Consider the following 19,643-nt stretch of genomic DNA (forward strand, 5'->3'; position numbering starts at 1 on the left):
CATTCGTGTCCCCTGCAAGGCGAAGGTAAAGAGTTAGACGCGTCAGCTCTGGACATGCGTCCCCGCCAACCGTCAAACCTGAGGACCACCGGATAAATACGCCCGTCATTAGAATCAATAACGATGATGCCATCACCTCGGAAACGTCCGGAAGGACACGGCTCCCGATGCTCTGTCACCACCTCACCTTTCCGCAGTAACCGTTGTTCCATCACGTCCACAGGAATAGGATAACGGGCCCCACGTATCACGGGCCGCTGTTAACCTCGCCCCGACGGATGGCCCAGATCGCGCGTTGAGCTAAAACTACCTTCCGATCTACCGTTCGCTTTCTCGTGCACAGATTTGGTAGGAATCGTACGTACGCGCAAATTGCAAGGAAAAAGAAATCGCCGCTCGCGGATAAATCGCGGCGAAGAATGGGGCCTTTCGACATCCTTTAAGCACGCGGAGGAGGAGAGGAGGTGGAGAGCGCGTTCCGGCGAGCGAGAGAAGCGGATGAGTGCGAGCGAGCGATCTGAAAGCCCCTGATGGATTACCGCTTTGCCCCTGTCGGACTAATCTATTCCCCATCTTTGCCCTCTCCTCGTCCCCTCGTCGGCGCCAACCACACCTCCGCCCGTTTCTGCTCCCGTTAAACCCTCCTCCTCCTCCTCCTCCCCCTCCCGTAAATCGCTGTTAGATCTAGGGCAAGGGATACGGCTTCTACAATTTTTTTTTCTGAATAGGGAAGTCTCTTTTTTTTTTCTTTCTGTTTTTGGTACATTCTTTTCGGGCGATGGTGCCGACGGCGAAGCCGAACTTGGCGCGCAACCTCATCGTCCGGGCGCTGCTCTTCTTTGCTTCCATGTTCCTTCTCCGATTCGTCTACGTCGTAACCGTTTACGGCGGATCCTGTACTGCCGGGGACTACTGCCTTTTCTCCCCGCTGGCGGAGCCCCTCACCGTCGCGGGAACCACCGGCGGTGCCTCTGCATCGGCCGCCGTCGCATCCGCTCATGCCGGTCACGGATCGTCTGCCACCCCTGCTGTTCACGCCCTCTGGACCAGCCGGGAGTGGCGGAAGGCCGTGGATTTCTATTCCGCCGTGTTCCAGGATCTCGTCGCGGAGGGCTTCCTCTCCCCGGCCTCCAAGTCCTTGTGCGTCGACGCCCCCGCTGGCTACGAGGTCCTTGCCCTCAAGGAAATCGGCGTGGCTGGTGCGATCGGCGTCGCCAGGAAGAGCGCGCCGCCGTTGGTGGTTGCCGGCGGCAACCTCCTCCGCCTGCCGTTCAAGAATGGCACCTTCGACTTTGTGTTCGCCGGCCAGAGCCTCGACCGGAGCAAACAGCCCGCCGATCTCGCTGCAGAGATTGCGAGGACGCTGAGACCCCATTGGTTCCTGGTCGTGCTCACTGCCTCCGGTGGCGATGCCTACAGCCTTCACGCCCTCGCCAAACTTTTCCCGGGCTGCGTAGCTGTGCGATCACGGGAAATCAACAGCCCAGATTCGTCGAAGTCTCTTCGTGAGATCGTTTTCCAGAAGGAAGATGGTACACACATTGTTAGCGCCGACGGGAATTCAGATTCCAAGTGTCCGATCCCCGAACACAAGCTCCAGATTCTTCAGTCAGCGGAGCCTCTGATCGAGGAGGAGCCTCTAAAGCCATGGATCACCTTCAAGAGGAACATCCAGAACGTCAAATATCTGCCATTGATTGCCGATATAAGCTTCAAGCAAAGGTATATTTACGTGGATGTCGGGGCACGGAGCTACGGCTCGAGCATCGGGAGCTGGTTCAGGAAACGGTACCCTAAGCAGAATCACACCTTTGAAATCTATGCAATTGAAGCCGATCGGGCGTTCCACAAAGAATATGCCACCAAGAAAGGTGTCAATTTGCTGCCTTACGCAGCGTGGGTATGCAATGAGACATTAACCTTCGAGATTAATCATGACCCTGATAACCATGATGTGGGTAAAGGGCGAGGAATGGGTCGAATCAGGCCTACTGGGGGCTCCAATGGTCGTGTCACATCAGACGATGTGCACCCAATCCAGGGGCTTGATTTTGCTGCATGGCTGAAGAAGACGGCGACCGAGAGGGATTACGTTGTGATGAAGATGGATGTGGAGGGGACCGAGTTTGATCTGGTGCCGAGGCTTTTCAAAACAGGGGCTATTTGCTTGATTGATGAGCTCTTCCTCGAGTGCCACTACAACCGATGGCAAAAGTGCTGCCCAGGGCAGAGGAGTCCAAAGTATCCGAACACCTACCGGGAATGCTTGAATCTGTTCACATCACTCAGAAATGCTGGAGTTCTTGTTCATCAGTGGTGGTAACCAGTAACACTTGTGTTGTCACACACGATTTGTGCCATTCACAGGTGCTGAAATACATGTTCAGTTTTTCACTTTTATATTACAGGTATTGCTTTTATGGTTTGATAGGATGATAATCAAGAAATGTGTAGCTATGAACGATCATAGTTATGTAGCTGTTATTTTCACAAATGAGGAAGCCAATTCTTTTACACTGTCATTTAATTAGTTTTTTAGTATGTAACAAATCTTTGCTGATTTATTTTAGCTCTGTGCCTTGTTTATCCATCTTGTTTAGTGATAATGCTTTTGCTTTTGACGAGAACGAATTTATAAAAAGGGTTGTGGCACTTTGTAAAATACATCATCATATCGAACAATTCTCCATGAGGTAGTTTCTACTTTTACATTCCTCATATAGAATATGTCTACTTGTTTTTCTTCTCCATCGTACTCCTGTAGAATTTTGACTGACAGGCATTGTTGAGTATCCTTAGTTAATACAGAATCATATATCTAGAGAAGCCTAAGCTGACAAGCATCCCTGAAATGATATCCTTGTTAAATATTGATTCGTGATCTCTTTTTAGTCTGTGTCTGAAAATTGTATAAAACATCAAAGAAATAGAGGATGAATACCATCATTCATAGGCAGGTATTTACTTACAACTTATATGGTCACTAGATTGATGGTTGTAGTGGCTATTTGTAAAATTATCGGTCATACATAAATCTGACATGGATGTGAGAACATCAATACCTGCTATGCTGAGGTGTACATGTAGCAAGTTTTTCAACAATTTGGTTTTTGACATGATATAGCCCCTCCTTGCTGGGACTCAAAAAAGTTCTGAATTGTGCTTTGTGCTATTGTATTTTCAGATCTCTTTCTCTCTCTGAAATGCCACTAGTATGTCTTAATATTTGGACAGAAATATGCATAACTTCTTTACTTGATACTCTTTTCTGTCAGGGCAGGCTTAAGCCATACAGGTCTTAACTAAAATCTTTAGCAACATTTATGGCATAATGCTTTTGCAAAACATGATTTCTTTGTTTTTGGTTAATTGTTTTTTTGTTGACCAAGAAATGTTCTTAATTTTCATTCAAGTTTCAGCAATTGTTTCAGATGCGTAGGTTGCTCGACATGAGGGCAGCATGTCTTGTGGTGGTAGTTTTTAGAACAGGTTTATAATTCATATACCATCCGAAGTGAAGCTCAAGGATAGAAGAGTGGTATGTTGCATACCATTTGAAAGTTCAATAACAAAAGAGTGGAATAGCCTTGTGCATCTAGGGCTGGATAACTGGATGTCTTTGTAGTCATGTAGAGGAGGGACAAATTTAGACAATTTGATGATTCATCATTAGCAAAGCATATGATTTCAACAAAGCGGAAGTAGTCTCTGCTGCTTTTCTAAACCTACAGCCTGTGATGTGGGATGCAATCATGTAAATTTAATTATCATCATTTTAATAATGTCCCATGAAGATCACTTCCTGATTTTCATCAAGAAAGAATCCTAATAGGTTATATAGGTTAGTAGTCAAGTTTCTTGCAGCTAAAATGAAAAATTTTGTAGGTGAGGAAAATAAGGGAAAACAAAAGATTTGTATTGGTGAAGGATATTATGGATTTTGTGATATTAGCTACCTGGGATATTTAGATATCCAAGGGTAATCATAACCTTTTTTTTTTATTAAATCATTTTCAATTCTTCCTTGGTCTCAAACTATCACTTGAAAAACACATTGGCTCACCTTGTCTCTCTGGACCATTTGCAAATTTCCTTTTTAATAACTTACAACTTCAAATGATTTATTTGTCCTCGTTTTAATTTTAGTTGATATTGTCCTTAATTGTCATTGATAATATCTTATCATGTATGGTAATACCATTTCATCAAAGTTCTTTTTATATGCTCTTTAACTATCATTTGGGCAACTCAAGAATCTATTTATGAATCTTGTTTGATATATTTTAGGAATGGTAAATCAATGGTCATAAGTCTGCTCTGAATCCTGCAATAAAGAGAGAGAGATTTATGACCCAGGTGAGATAGTATGCACTTAGCAATTAATGTTGTATTTCTTTTTTCTTTATGCAATGTGATTATACAGTTTATTGCATTGAACTCGCCTTAAATATGCGTCTCAACTTCTATTCATATTATGTCCTGCAATAAAGAGAGAGAGATTTATGACCCAGGTGATAGTATGCACTTAGCAATTAATGTTGTATTTATTTTTTCTTTATGCAATGTGATTATACAGTTTATTGCATTGGACTCGCCTTAAATATGCATCTCAACTTCTATTCATATTATGTCCTCCACACATTATCGCCTCGACATATCATAGGATCAATCCATTTTGTCAAAAAATCAATTCATAGTATGTATGTGTGTGTATATATACATATGTATATGTATATATACATATGTATATATACATATATGCATCAATAGTCCATCATTAAACTGGAGTGGTGTAACTTGTGAAATCCAATTTGCATCATTTACTTGTTCTGAAGTTGCATTGTGAGTAGACAGAGTCACAGATGAAGAGGAAATAGTTGGATTACAGGGAAGATCTGCATGATTACTTCTCTTTCTACAAAGCAAAGAATGTGCACAGCTACTTTTTCTTTTTGTCTTGTATCCAAGGAATCTGCAGCCTAACAAAGCAGCTATATGCTGCTCCACCTTTTTACCCAATAAAACCTGCCATGTAAATGATGAATCCACAAATAGTAATTATCTTGTCAGTAAAAATTTTACTAGCATGCAAATTAAGTTCCTTTGTGATTTTATTTTGACATGGAATAGTCTTTCTATTTGTAAGGGTGGCATTGGATTTGTTGTTTTATGATTTGAGTTTCACTTTTTTAAGATTCCTACATTTCTCATTTTGTTTGAGGTGACATGTAAAATTACATATACATGGAACCATAGAATCATGTCAATTCAGACCGAGCCTAATTATTCCCAACTATGCTCAACCTTGCCTTTTAACTAATATCCATCTTATTATATTGTTCAGGCTCAATCTATGAGATGATGATACCTACATTTTATGTCTAGATGAAGATAAGCTGATAAGGATTCTCCTACATTGATCTTTTTCAGACTCCATATTAGTAAGATTTTTTTTTTTTTTTTTACATTGATCCTTTTCAGACTCCACATTAATGATTTTTTTTACCATTAGGAAGATAAACTGGTGATAAGACATTTACCAACTGGGGAAGTCAATTAATATGAAAGCTGGTTAGGGATGTGTCCTGCAATAATTGCATTAATTGAATACCTTAGAACATGATTTGTTGTGTAGGAATAGACCTCTAATGGTTATTAGGTTATGAAAGCTATGTCAAGAGAGAGAAAGAGAGAGACAAAATATGTGCCAGCTAGCAACACATTCTTGTGTCTTGCTGCAAGAAGTGCATGAGATGTGAGATCATGGGGAGTCCATGCACCAAACTACAACTTTTGTCTGTGTTCTCAGATCTCAGGACACCAATTCTTCTCCCCCATCCCAAACTTTTTAGTGTCATTGATTCAACAGTAGTTGTTTAGTCTCACCTTCTGCTCCCATATCATCATCTTCGTGCATGCAGTTTTGTGATGTCTTTCTCATCAATCTTACCATGATCTTCTTCTCCAGCAAACCATGTCATTGACAACCAATCATTGATCCATATTCTAACCTCAGCAAGACCCCATGATTCTGTGCTACTCCTTATTCTACATCTCTAGACTGCTTGTCCCCACACCTCTTAGCTGCCACTGCAGCATAAAATAGTGGATTCTGGAATCATATTCACTATATATATATTCTCCTCAACAATCTGTTGATATGGATCCAAGAGCTGTAGTCAAAAGATCCAATTAAACAATTGCACCTTATTAGCTGTATACCCTCGTCTTTAATCAATTCCCTTAGCCTCTCTCTCTCTCTCTCTCTCTCTTCTCCTCAAGGGATTTCTTCTGTTGTAGCACAAGTATCAAATTTGATCTCTTCCCTCGGGCAACATGTATACTACTGTATCATTGTTTTACTAAACCTGCAAGGCTGCAGCCACACGTTTTCTGGAGCCACGCACATCCTCCCTTCTTCCTGCAGCTCCACTTTTCTTAGGATGGCAAACAGATCGAGCAGAAAATTCTCATTATCTTTTGTTCAGGTTGATCAGATTTGTCAGTCGTAGACTGCACGAGGAAGATACAGATCTCTCTCCACTCAAGACACAAGACACAGCCAGCATGCGGATCAACAGTGTGCCTTTGGTTCGGTTCAGTTTGATTTCTCCTGTAGCAATCTACCGGTTGGATACTGATTCGACAACGTTAGATCCTTTCGTAGCTTCTTCTGTAATGTTTTCTGTTCATGGAGCAAGACAAATCTGGAGTTACAGGTTGTCGATCGATTGCATGGCTGATCCCTCGTGAACAACGATTCTGAACGAGCTGATCATTCTCTTTATTAGATGAGAAGATCATCGTTAAAAAGGTCTACAAGTTCTACAGATTTGCTCGTCTCCATGGAGGATGGAGGAACGGATGGTTACACGAGTCTGTGCTGCTGCTGCTGCTGCTAGCTTCATGAGTCTTCGCAGATTCTCTCCAGGTGCGGCCGCCATACCCCGACCCGGCCGCTCCTATGGCGACGATGGCTCGGCTGCTTCTTCTCCGCGAGGATCTCTGTCGTGCGTGTGTTCTCGGCATGCTTCTTCCTCTTGTCGTCTCTGCTCTTCTTCTGGTCGGGCAACGTCGAGGTGGGGATGAGGAAGTAGATGTCGCCCCGCTTCAGCTCCGACTCGGGCGAGACGATCAGGATCCGGCGGACCACGCCCTGCGAGCTGCATGGCTTGCTGAGGACGTGGTCGGGGTTGGCCGCCAGGATCTCCCCGGCGGTGACATGGCGGCTGTACTCCTCCACTTGGCCACTCAGGTGCACCACGCGAACCACGTCGAGGGCGCCGCACGGCAGGACGCACGCCAAGCAACACCGAAGGCTGTTGCCCATCTCTATCACCTCGCTCTCCTCCTCCCGTGCTTCTCCTTCTTCTTTGTTGTTGTGGACGTGGAAGGGGGAGGTGGCCGTGGTCTATATAAGGGGAGTGGGGGGGGGGGTAGTACGCCATGGCCAATAAAGTAAGCTCAAAGTCGTGCTCCCAAAAGGACAAACTGAGTCGTTGCCTTCATTAGGTGGAGCTTCGTGCGCTATATTCCAGTCCGTGTTAAAAGATGGGCGAATGGGGTTCCCAACCTTATCCGAGTGCGAACTAAAAGACAGATGCACCCTTCCGTCGCTCCGGAGAACTCCCACCATCAACCTCATTATCTTTGTTCTCCAGGTGTTCGAAGTTATTCCCCAGAGAACTGCTACCACCGCCCCGTAACTGTTTGATCTCACCACCACCACCTCGGAAACCCGCGCGTTTGCCGACCGATCCATATCCGTCGACATTTACCTGTATAGTGACATCGGTTTTAGCACGTATCGATAAGTTAATAGTATGAGTTCGTCTTAGTCTAAGAGTCCATATGATGTATTTTCACGCATTTGAAAGGCTGTTTTCATACTCATCAATGCAATTTAGATTGCTGATAGAGGACAAGTGCGCAAAGTAATGGTAGCCATAAAATACATGTGTCATGTATGTACTAGTACTTGTACCACAATGATTTCTCCATTTCATTATAGTCTCTACTATCTAAACATGAGACATGAAATCATTGTGCTTAGGTCAATGTAGGTGTGGGTGGAACAGTGTTCAAGCTTGATTAGAATAGCATGCAATATATATACACGTTTTTTCCCCCCTAAAAAACGTGGCTTCCTATAAAACCTAAATCTAGCTTCTGTTGTTACACCCTATAGTGATTAGGACACACAAAGTATTTAAGATATAGACATTTTAATGTTAAAAATTTAATATTTATTAAATTTAAATTTTTTGTTTTTTAGATAAAATTAATACACTTGATGATATATGTGAATGATACATTTATGTCAAACGAAGTAAAATATCATTTTCTATTGACACAAAATATAGAAAGCATCTAATTATCATGAATTAGGTGGACCTATGAATATAAAATTATTTGATAGAAGTTAATATTTTTTATTATTTATTGATGAATATAATTGCATGAGTTGGATATATTTTTTTAAGCTAAAATCTAAAATTTTTAATAATTTTTAAAAAATTAAGATATTTATGAAAAAGTAAAATGGTAGATATATAAAGATCTTTCAAACAAATTGAGATAGTGAATTTGTATATAATGAGTTTAACTTTTTTTTATAAAAAAATAATATTCGTAGAAAATTGACATTGAAGCTAAATGGTATAGTTGAACGTAAAAGTCAAACTAGCATTAAGATGATAATAAATTTATTTAAAAATATAATAACACTCTCATTATAAATCTATCGATCTATCGTCGAACGAGGGTCGATGTACATAATCTTAAGTTTATTTGATACAAATAATAATGTTACTTAAAACTAACTCATATTTCTTCGGAGAAAGTAAAGTAATCGAATCGAGATCTATGCCTTCTCCTAAAAGCAATGCCAAGAATCATTTTTTGAGGTACATATGGATAAGGCAAAAACAAGCAACTATACCACACTTTTTATTATATCACGTATATTTATGGCATTGGTGGAAGAGCACATGTGAATGTTTTCCTCGACTTAACTCGTGTGCTAATGTGTTACTCGTGGGTATGGCTCGATTCCCCTAAAATAAGGGGGACTCTTCATTAGATTAGGTGGTCAAATCCCCTTTCTCACACTTGTTTGTCTCCATAGTTTACATTCACCAACACCAACATCGTAGAAATTTGACCTTTAGAGAGAGAAACACACCAAGTGAGACTGACTGATTTGGTCTCGAGCTTCACGTATTTAATAAGACGGATTTTATTTATTAGGAAATAAATGATAAACATGATAGCAATTCATAATTTTTAATTAATTTTGCAGCATTCACTCGAGAGTGAGTGGTTTAAGCTTTCAATTATTTACGTCGAAATAGATGTTTAACCATTATATCTTTATTTTCTTAGTATGTTCATCAATAATTAGAAAGAATGCATGAGAATATATTCGGAGAAACGTTTCTGTTTTCTTCGCAGCGAGCTTCGTGTTCATCGGGGAACGACAAGTCAAAAGCAAAAATAAAAAAACAGAAAACAGAAACAAAACAAAAACGTGGACGTTAGGTCGTACGTCCCACGCGAGAGAGGACGAAGCTTCGGCACGGCGCTCACGTTTCCCGTTTCCCGTTTCCGGGCCCCCGTCCGATTGCCACCGTGGCACTCGGCCCCGCGCCCCGCGTTCATAGGATGCTCCACACTCGTCGGGACCCACAAATCGACTCCCATTAGAAATCGTCGGATTCCGAGGGCCCACAGCTGGCCCACACGCGCACAGACGCGACGGGACAAGGATTTGGTCGGGTGGATTAATTAAGATTACAACGCTAAGCATTTATTAGCGGCTTGCATTATTACCCCAATCCTCCCCACTTCCCCTCTCTCTCTCTCTCTCTCATGGGCCTCTTTTGGCCCAAATCGAATAACGGCTAATTGAAGACCATAATACAATGGGCTGGGCCGAGTCTTTACGGGTTATTATACGATTTCATGGGCTGCTATTTATTTTAATTTGAAGCATCGAGCCATGAACCCAAAAGCCCAATCCGGATCGTCCTTTTCTTACCCACTTATCGTTTCGTCGCCATTCACACCCCTACCACGCGATGCAGGTAGAGCGGGACCCGCACGGGACCTTGCGGGTACACATTCCGCGACGGTCGTTTCACACCTTCGCAAGTTTTCGCAGGGGTGTGTTGGACATCTCTTATCGCCTGGGTTGCCTTCGTGGTAGAGTCACCCCCCTTCGCACCTTCCGAATAGTGGCGGCAGTCGACTGGCGGTCAGCAGACGCTCGCTTCCCTCGGCGGCACTTGCGGTGATCCGACACTGATCCACTCCGGGTTTCTCGAAGACGAGCGCCTTCGGTCTCGTTCAACAGACCTCGATCACACTCGTCCTCGAGAAGCCTCTGCTTAAACCCTAACCCTTCCCTCGCGCCTCTCTCTCCATCTCCTTGTTCGACGGTCTCTATCTCCGGTGAGTGCGACGTTGGTTCGCGACGCAAATGCCCGTTTTCTTGGATTGATTTTGGGTATGTTTTCTTGCTTGCTTACCGAAGAAGGCATCCTTCTTGGGCATCTTTCTTGGTTTCGCGACTCGATCGGCCGTCGCCATCGGTGTAAAGGTTCTTGGTTTTCCTTCCGTTCTTGGTTCTTTGGTTCGTCGTAGGCATTAGGGTTCCATGGATCGTGCCGTCTTATGTTTATTTACCTGCGAACCGGTGTTTGTTTCGTGTTCTCGTGAACCAGGATGGGGGCAGGACGTAAGACGCAGGCGATCCTCGTGCCGGAGCCGTCGCCGGCCAGGAACTTGCTCAAGAAGGATTTGGGAGGAGCGATCTTTGGCTGCAAGGACGCGACGATGAAGGAGTGCCTTAAAAAGCAATTGTTCGGTTAGTTCTAATCACCGTCCCATTTCTATCGCCGCATGATCTCACTTCGGATACCTGTTTCTTTCCATGGCATTGAATTTAAATGTTTGCTTCAATGGGCGTAGAATTAATTGGTCGTGCTTCCGAGAACATCTGGTTTCTTAGTCATCTTGTTCAGATTCTATTCTTGTTTATATTAATGAACAAACTGTTTGTAAGACTAATTAATTTTACTTAATTGTTCTATTAAATGACCGTAATATGATTGGCAGGCTTGCCCTCTACTCACTTCTCGTATGTGAGGAACATTGAACCAGGTCTGCCTCTTTTTCTGTTTAGTTACACCAACAGGACAATGTATGGCATTTTTGAGGCTGCATGTCATGGTCAGATGAACATTGATCCGTATGCTTGGACGGAAAACGGGGCACAGAGAACACCCTATCCTGCACAGGTATTAATATAAGAGAAACTCTTTTTGCATGCCATGTTTCCCTTGAAAATAGGGTTAGGAGTGGATCAGATATGACCTGTCCGAATCTGTTGTCGTATCTGCATGGAGCCGGTTAAGGTTATATAAGTGCACGTCCCATATGTATTTGAATCTGAATTTCATTTCTAAATTCTTCCTGATGGAGATGGAAATAGCTATATCTGTATCCAGAAATCTAATTTACCTCCAAGTTCAATTAATGTCTAAATGTGTTCATCATTTTTCAGTGTTAAATCTGATTTATGGAATGTTCACGTCTATCCGCTTTAACTCCGCTCTGAATCCTTATAGGTCATACATCTGATTCATATTTGTAACAGTATCAAACATATATAATTACAGAATTTAGTATTGGTGTAACTTCCATTTCTGAATTGGTATCTGCTGGTCAAAAGTGGATAGAGATAATATTTTTCTACTATGCGGACACCATCCGATTTGTTTCCATCCTTACCTGGAAGACCACTAATGTGCATGCATTTATTTTTGTATTTCTTGTTGATTATAGATCATTTATTGTTTTCTCAAGGTTCGTGTGTATACAAAGACGCCTTGTCAACCTCTTTCAGAGAAACAATTTAAGAGTGTAATTGAGGACAATTATTATGCTCAAAAACATTTCTGGTTCGAACTGGATCATGCACAAGCAAAAGGCTTAATGCTTTTATTCAAACCGGCATCAGTTCCTGTCAGTATTAAGCAAGCCCCCTTTCCTTCGAATAAATCCATCTATTGCGCACCACTATGTGGTGCCGAACGGAAGGCAACGAACAGTCAGGAGAATCAAGACATCGTTGTTGCTCAAGGAGAGTCGAAATACTCTACTGAGCGTAGGAACGTGAATAAGTTTGAGTCACTTGACGGGGGTGATGAAGATAAACTTGGTAGCTCGAGCAACACATCATCCAGTGTTCATGATGAGGAGACTAAGGAACAAGTCATGGAATGGGGGGATTACAATGACAACATCCAGGGGAATCATTCAATGCTTAACCCTCAATTGAATAGAGAGAACATCAAGTTGTTGGAACGACACTCTACTGTCAAGGAATCAGAGGCTGATATGAAGGAAGTGCTGCATAAGCTTAAGGAACTTTCAGTTGAGCGTACAGCTTCAAGTTCATCAAAGGATTGTAGAAATGATAATTTTACTCCATGCATATCTCAGGATGTGCGCAAAGAGGATACCTTCATATCACCTGAAGCGGAGAATAGAACCATATCTGAACTGCAGGAAAATTCCAAGGTAGTCGAACTTCTGTTTTTTTTCTTCATTTTGATGTTTAACAACTGTGGGTTGCATCCTCTCTTAATTGTTTTTTCATGCTTTTTGCTCATCTACATATTTTCTGAGAAGCTATTGTTTTATATAGTTGGTGCAAGTTATCAAAGCATTGACAGAAAGGACTGAAGCATTGGAGAAAAAGCAGGTACCATGCTTTTGATATATTCTGATAAATATCATATCATTGCGTCTTTATGTTTCTGATTATTCTTAAAAGTAATAAAAAGTAAATCTTCTTAAGTTGAAGCATATCTCAACTATTTCTATGTTAGCATTTATTGTACTGGCAATAGGCTCCCAGGAGTTCCATGCTTGCAGCATTTAAGCACGTACCATCCCGTAAACCTCTATGGATGCTTAATATGTTATGCATGGTTTTTTCACTTTGAATTATATTACAGTACTAGCATGAGTAGAATATTTGGTTCATGTCACTGAAAAAATTGGTAATGCAACAATTGGTCCGTGTGTTGATCATTCATCATAGACAAGATAGAGTTTTAAAATATCAATAATTCAGAAACTCACTGTTGTTCACACACATTTCATAACAAGAGCATTGTATGTGCTGCATTTCCTAATGGTTTTGTCCATCATGTGTTGCAGGCCGAATCAGATAAAGAGTTGCAACAACTGAGAGATGTAGTCGAGAAGTCAGGGAGGACGGTTCAAGGATTGCGGGATCAAGTTAAAGAACTAGAGTCTAAACTTAATTCCTCTATGTCTCTTGGTGAAACATGTATCGATCAGTACGGAGAACCTGGAAAAGTTATTTACCTCTTGGGTGGTTATGATGGTACTTCATGGTTATCAGCATTTGATGCCTTTTCACCTTCTGAGGACAAACTAATGCCTCTTAAGCCGATGAGTTCTCCTCGTTCATATGCTGGTGTTGCGGCATTAGATGACAACATATATGTTTTTGGCGGCGGTGATGGCAATTCTTGGTATACTTCAGGTGCTATTCATTGTGTGCCTTTTGATTATTCTTTAAAACATACTATGTTGAAGGCATCGCTTAGGCACTGATTTTGTGTCCTTCAATGAAGTCGAGTGCTACAATCAGAGGGAAAATAAGTGGACGCTGTGCCCTAACTTGAATCATCCAAAAGGGAGCCTTGCTGGAGCTACTTTGAACAGCAAGATATATGCTATTGGTGGAGGAGATGGAGTTAAGTGTCTTTCGGATGTTGAGATGTATGATCCAATCCTTGGAAAGTGGATAAACAGTCAGTTGATGTTTGATAAGGTATAATGTACTCCTTGCTGCTAGTAGTTAGTTTGATTGCACCGTCTTCCTTATCCCCTCTTATTTCGACTTAATATATGTGCTTGTTTTAGATGCTACCATGCTGTCCTTATGAATCATCATGTCTGAAACTTCATTTGCATTTTCGTGAGTTGCTGCTGCATGGATGTATATGTTCTCATATGTTATCTTTACTAATGCAATTTGTCTGATAAGGTAATTTTAAATAATATATAAAATCTATTCAGCTCAAGCTTTTCTCATATGTAATAAAGATTGTAATATTCTTTATAGATGTTTTAGCATTACAACAGGGCTAAGAAACGAAAGGAGAAAGAATCAAAGAGATTTACTGCCGAGTTATTTGTTAGAGTTGTTGCAACTATTGAAATTTCATTTGGTCATTTGAGCATCTCAATTTTGTGAATCTTCGTCCTTTTGTTGTATTTTAATTTTTTGGACTATACATGCCTTGGGCATCTTTAAAACTGAGGAAGTATTATGGTTTTTAGGATCTAAAAGAATGAACTAATCCGGTTATTTGGTGGTTACGCCTTTAAGTTAGAAAGGCCTTTACTGTGTTTGCCTTTAACCTACTCTCATGCCCTCGCTCTTCTAGTTAACAAGCAAAAATGATCATTATTTTTTGTTCTTATGAAGAAACCATCTAACTTGAAGATCCGACCATCACAGTGATAATTATTCTGTTGTACCTGACACTAAACAACTATGATTACATCCTTGTCAAGCATGTAAAGCATTTTTAGCCGAACTTCTTTCAACTATTTAAATAAGAATTGCTTCCTAAATAAAACCTGTCACTACTCTCGATTACAATATCCAAGGGCCTGGTTCAGTTTTTAGTAGCTTTTCCCTTTGAATTCATTCACCTTATGTTGGTAATTGTGCAACTGATCTATCTTTATGTGAAATTTATGATTGTTCCAGCGATTTGCTACTGCTGCAGTTGAACATGATGGAGTCCTGTATGCTGTGGGTGGATATAATGGTGATGGTTACCTGATGTAAGATATCTAACAAGTTGGTTAGTTTTCAAATCTCATGATATCTAACATTTGAAGTTTTTCATCTTTAATCTATTCCTTGATTCTACCTCCACTCCAGCATAGTAGACGTGGTATTTGTAAGTTCATACCATGTTGTAAGCATAAAAATGTTTGCCTTTGAGAAAGTGGATGAATTTCTTTGCTCAGGTCAGCTGAAAGATACGATCCACGAGAAGCTTATTGGACCAGGCTCCCAAGCATGAATGTCAGAAGGGGATGCCACTCATTAGCGGTTCTGAACGGTAAAATGTAAGTGGTGTGTTCGAAGAGAGAGAGAGAGAGAGATGACTACGGGTTGTTGATGCCAAAGTGCTTTCCTGTTTTTAGTTATGCGATGGGAGGATATGATGGTGAAGAAATGGTTGCAAGTGTTGAAATTTTTGATCCTCGTCTGGGTTCGTGGATGATTGGTGAGCCAATGAATTTTGCAAGAGGATACGCTGCTGCCTCAGTGCTGGGCGATACGCTGTTTGTTATTGGTGGGCTCAAAAGCGGGGAACACATTTGGGACACTGTAAGTTGCTCATTTCTTTAATTTTATTCACTCGTGAATCACAACTGATGCATCTTATATCTTCCCCTGTTGTTGATCCGATCGGATAGGTGGAGTGTTATAGGGAGGGAAGCGGATGGAGCATTTCCAGCTCCAAGACAATCGGGAAGAGGTGCTTTCTCTCAGCTGTTGCTCTATAAGCATCATCATCCTACTTTCTTCTTCCGATGATGACGAGGAAGAGGAAGGACGATGCGGAGCCTTTTTGAGATCATCCTCCCGTTGCTCTATAAGCATCATCATCCTACTTTCTTCGTCCCATGATGACGATGAAGAGGGAGGACGATGCGGAGCCTTTTTGAGATCATCCTCTCCCGTTGTATATGAAATTGATGGACAACAGGGACGCGGTCTTTTCTTTTTTTCTTTTTCCTTCTTTCTTGGACTTGGGATATGAAATTGATCATGATTGAAATCAGAATAGTGAAAATTTCTCGACATACTCTTTGGTTTTTATCAACTTTTAGGTTTTGAGTGATGAAAATAATTTCTTTGATGCAAAATTCTGATTGTAAAGGCAAATGGCATTGTTTTTACATCCTGTAATTTATAGACATTTAAAACCCTCTTTAAGAAAAAAAAAAAAAGCCTTTCCCTGCTTGTGCTCATCACCATCTAATCAAAGCTCCCAAGAAAGATGTAAAGCTAACTTTGATTCTTTTCCGAATACCTTTGTTGAATGGGGACCGGAAAAGAAAAAAAGGGTGTGATGTACCTGTCACTAACGTACACGCCAACGTCTTTCTAAATCTAAAGCTGATCCGACCAAAACTGTCTGATGGCTTCCAAGCACCCCACATTTCTTCCAAGCAGAACCCATGCAACAGAAGCTCCAGTAATAGAATAGAATGCGAGTAACGGCAGATGATTAGATCAGAACGATACAGCTTTGCATCGGGAAAGCAGAACAACACAATTTGATCATCCCGTCTATCCAGTCAATCAAGAATATAATCCTAACTTGCGCAGATACATAGGTTAGAATTACTTGTAGGAAATAAGTTGGAAACTTAACAAGTAAGACATGCGTGCCAATTCTGAATGAATAGCATATGCAGAATTAAGTTTCAGAGGTATCTTAGGATGAAGACGCTCACTGGTTTTGTGTGGCCTCCAAGGATGCTTCCTTTCAAGCTTAAGAGATTCAAACTTATCTCCACCACCACCTACCCTTGTGGCCAAGGTTAGATAAACAGCATCTCCCAACAAAGACCTACCTGCAGGCACACAAAGCTCAAGATGCCTGCAAATTTCAATTAATATTAAGGTTATCTAATCAAATCCTGATCGTGCATTTCCTTTAATGGACCATGTGAAACCAAAAAGAAAAAAAGAAAAACCAATTATGAAAACATGAAGAAGATATATCACAGTATCGATTCTTCTGTCACAGAATGAGATGTTTATTGCTCACACAGTATCGTCTGTATCACCCCAGCCTCCACAAAGAATCTACTTTTATTTCTGATGACTTTATAAGTGATAGTGGGACTGGAATCATGGTTTGGTTTCTTTCGACTTACTTGTACCATATAGAAACTCAAGTTCACCACTATATCAACCCCCTTGGAGTTCATTCGGCACAGGTATCGAGTAAACCAACCAACCAACCTCTTCCATGGCTTCTAATTTTGTTCTCGATGTATGGGGATGGATAACCAATCTTCCCCCATTCTCTCGATGGAGTACAAACACCATGTGCCTCTGCATCTGCACTTCGAAATCGACAAAGACTTCGTTGAAGCTCTCGATCATCAAAAGCCCCCAAAACCAAAACCCATTTGTCTCCTTCACTATCTTTGCAGATTTCCACATGCCTATATCCCTTTGGACCTCAAACCCCATCCCCCTTAAAAGCTCTGCACAAATTTCTTTGACCGAAGCCGAAGCTGTTCATCTTTTCTTTGACATACTAAACACAGTTTTCAGTTATGGCCCCTCTAAGAGATCCTCCTTCAGGCGCTCTCAAGTAAAAGTCGAAGAGAACTTCAGGGATGTCCTCAATCTTTCATTTCTCACTCTTACTTTTCTGATTTGCATCTACGAAGCCCCGTATGACCTCCGTTGTGGATGTCTCGACGCTTTGAGGCTTCAGCTATCAAATCCGACATGCAGAGACGCATTAAAACTTCTCGTACGGATGCTTGGTTCCAACCTCGAGGAGCAATGGATGAGATCATTAAACCTCGGCATGACAAACTGGATGGTAGAGCTTCAGTCTTTAAATCAGTCGGTCAGAGCAATATCACCATTGTTTTCATATGCTCTCTCTGCAAGTGGCCTATGGAAAGTACAGGTATATTGCCCAGTCATAGCCATGAGCCTCGAAGATCCCAGCGCTACCACACAAGACGAACGCTTGCTCTTCTCTTTGAGATATCAGCAGCTCGAAGCTGTGATACAACTTGCCTACAAGGTTATCGTAAAACAAAACTGGATTGACATAGTGGTGGCCGTCGATAACATAAGGTCAGTGAGATACTTCTTCATCTCAGTTCATTCACATTTGTAAATGATTTCCACTGATCAGCTGTTCAGGGGACAAATCCAACATAAGCCTGTTTCTGACTCACCTAGAGCATGTAACGCTGCTCATAGCTAAACTTCCTATTAATACTACATCATACTAAAATCACATCTGACCGCAAGAGTTACTCCAAAAATTGAAGTGATACTTGAATGAAAACTCTTGTTCTGTCTGTGCCAGCAGATGTGATGTGATCTCCCTGGTATCCGAGACTCTCATGGATGAGCGAGGCTATGGTTCCGGAGAGAAGCATTTCCCTTCTCGAATATCTCTGCAAGTCACCCCGACCCATCAATCAGATGTGGTGTCGGTTTCGGTAAGCAAATCTTCCGATAACCCTACTCAAGAAATTGGACTCGAAAAGGCACTTGAAGGGGCATTTGAACCCCCTGGTACTTACCTGGGTCTCAGAGTCTCAACCACAGAAACAGTCACAGTAAGTGTGAAACCTTGGAAATTTGAGCAATCGGTTCATGGAGCCAGCGGCAAGTTGAATTGGTTTCTTCATGATGGGATGAATGGCAGAGAGGTCTTCTCTTCCAAGCCATCAAAGTTCTCACTGCTCCAGCCAAAGGCATGGTTTAGAGATCGATACTCGAGTGTCTACAGGCCCTTCACGAAAGAAGGAGGGGTGATCTTTGCGGGTGACGAGTATGGGGAAAGTGTCTGGTGGAAGGTGGGTGCAGGAGCCTTCGGAAAGACCATGGGGTGGGAAATCAAAGGCACGATTGGCATAACCTACTGGCCCAACAAGCAAAGAAACTTTTACAGTGAAACAAGGAATTTGCAGTTCAAAGAGCTAATTTATCTTAACCTTCCTAAAGCAGTATAGCATCCAAGAGTAATGGAAGAAGCCTATCCCTAACACAAAGAAGCATGTTGCTGGCTCGTAATATGACTACTATCTTTTCCCTTCATAAAACAGCATGGTATTTAGAGCAATGCACCTCATATGTACATCCGTAATACTAAGTGCATGTTGGTGTCTTGTGGTATCGGTCTGAAACGACTATCATCAATTACTAATGTGAATTCTGAGCTCATCAAACTGATTATTGGAACACAGTAAGCAACCCTCTGAGGTGCTTCAATACTTTTTATGACACTAATATTATTTTCCGTCCAAGAGTCACTGGTTTACTTGGTTAATCCTACTGGAGGATAAGAGGATAACAAAAGTATATCAAAGAATCCCCGAGGGAACTTCCCTCCGACAGTTCAAAATCGCTCTTTGGTGCTTACCATCATGGGAGGTAACAAATCTTCACAAATCGATCTTTGATGAAGACCACGACTTACCTTCCCCAACTCCTTCAGTTTCTTATTAGGAAGCAACAAAAGATTTAACGCAAACAATGCTTATCAAGACTGAAGGCAGCAGGTCAGTTAGAAATCAGATGCAGCAGCAGGACGAGCTAATCATTCGCACCTTCTTGGAGAGGAAACCAACGATCTTGGCGCTGGAGCTGGGCAAGCACGGCGGCCAGATCGGTCGAAGGAGCCGAACGACGTGGTCGAAAGGCGAGCCGGCGTAAAGCTGGTCATGTGGGGCCGCAATCTCCGACGAGGCAGGTCGGGGCGTCGCGCTGAAGCCAAGGCACGGCCTGCCTGCTCATGCTCGCC

General features: G+C 41.9%; 4 protein-coding genes across 11 annotated transcripts; 3 read left to right on the forward strand and 1 right to left on the reverse strand.

Moving 5' to 3' along the window:
• The first annotated feature begins 426 nt into the window (after window positions 1-426).
• LOC135677200 (uncharacterized) lies at window positions 427-2,514 on the forward strand. The gene has a single exon (XM_065189252.1). It carries the CDS (start codon window positions 779-781, stop codon window positions 2,321-2,323), a length of 1,545 nt encoding a protein of 514 aa, XP_065045324.1. The 5' UTR covers window positions 427-778; the 3' UTR covers window positions 2,324-2,514.
• Window positions 2,515-6,904: 4,390 nt separating this feature from the next.
• LOC135677569 (uncharacterized) lies at window positions 6,905-7,330 on the reverse strand. Its single transcript, XM_065189934.1, has one exon. The coding sequence runs from the start codon at window positions 7,328-7,330 to the stop codon at window positions 6,905-6,907; it is 426 nt and encodes a 141-aa protein (XP_065046006.1).
• A 2,739-nt stretch (window positions 7,331-10,069) lies between these two features.
• Window positions 10,070-15,933, forward strand: LOC103989691 (uncharacterized). 8 transcript variants are annotated; one of them, XM_009408624.3, is made up of 12 exons: window positions 10,080-10,452; window positions 10,535-10,600; window positions 10,725-10,867; window positions 11,119-11,300; window positions 11,869-12,585; window positions 12,713-12,769; window positions 13,231-13,582; window positions 13,674-13,873; window positions 14,822-14,898; window positions 15,088-15,189; window positions 15,268-15,454; window positions 15,544-15,933. In XM_009408624.3, the coding sequence occupies exons 3-12, from the start codon at window positions 10,726-10,728 to the stop codon at window positions 15,631-15,633; spliced, it is 2,106 nt and encodes a 701-aa protein (XP_009406899.2). In that variant the 5' UTR covers window positions 10,080-10,452; window positions 10,535-10,600; window position 10,725; the 3' UTR covers window positions 15,634-15,933. The 8 variants fall into 8 exon arrangements, 5 of the variants coding, with proteins under 5 accessions (XP_009406899.2, XP_018682569.2, XP_009406897.2 ...); XM_018827024.2 differs by having other exon boundaries at window positions 10,538-10,600; XR_010514594.1 differs by lacking the exon at window positions 15,544-15,933 and having other exon boundaries at window positions 10,070-10,452; window positions 14,841-14,918; window positions 15,268-15,304.
• Window positions 15,934-17,095: 1,162 nt separating this feature from the next.
• LOC135677201 (uncharacterized) lies at window positions 17,096-19,113 on the forward strand. Its single transcript, XM_065189254.1, has 2 exons — window positions 17,096-17,962; window positions 18,204-19,113. The coding sequence occupies exons 1-2, from the start codon at window positions 17,112-17,114 to the stop codon at window positions 18,850-18,852; spliced, it is 1,500 nt and encodes a 499-aa protein (XP_065045326.1). The 5' UTR covers window positions 17,096-17,111; the 3' UTR covers window positions 18,853-19,113.
• The last annotated feature ends 530 nt before the right edge of the window (window positions 19,114-19,643 follow it).

The sequence above is a fragment of the Musa acuminata genome, chromosome BXJ1-6 (genome assembly GCF_036884655.1).
Source record: "Musa acuminata AAA Group cultivar baxijiao chromosome BXJ1-6, Cavendish_Baxijiao_AAA, whole genome shotgun sequence".
In the NCBI taxonomy this organism is placed as follows: Eukaryota; Viridiplantae; Streptophyta; class Magnoliopsida; order Zingiberales; family Musaceae; genus Musa; species Musa acuminata.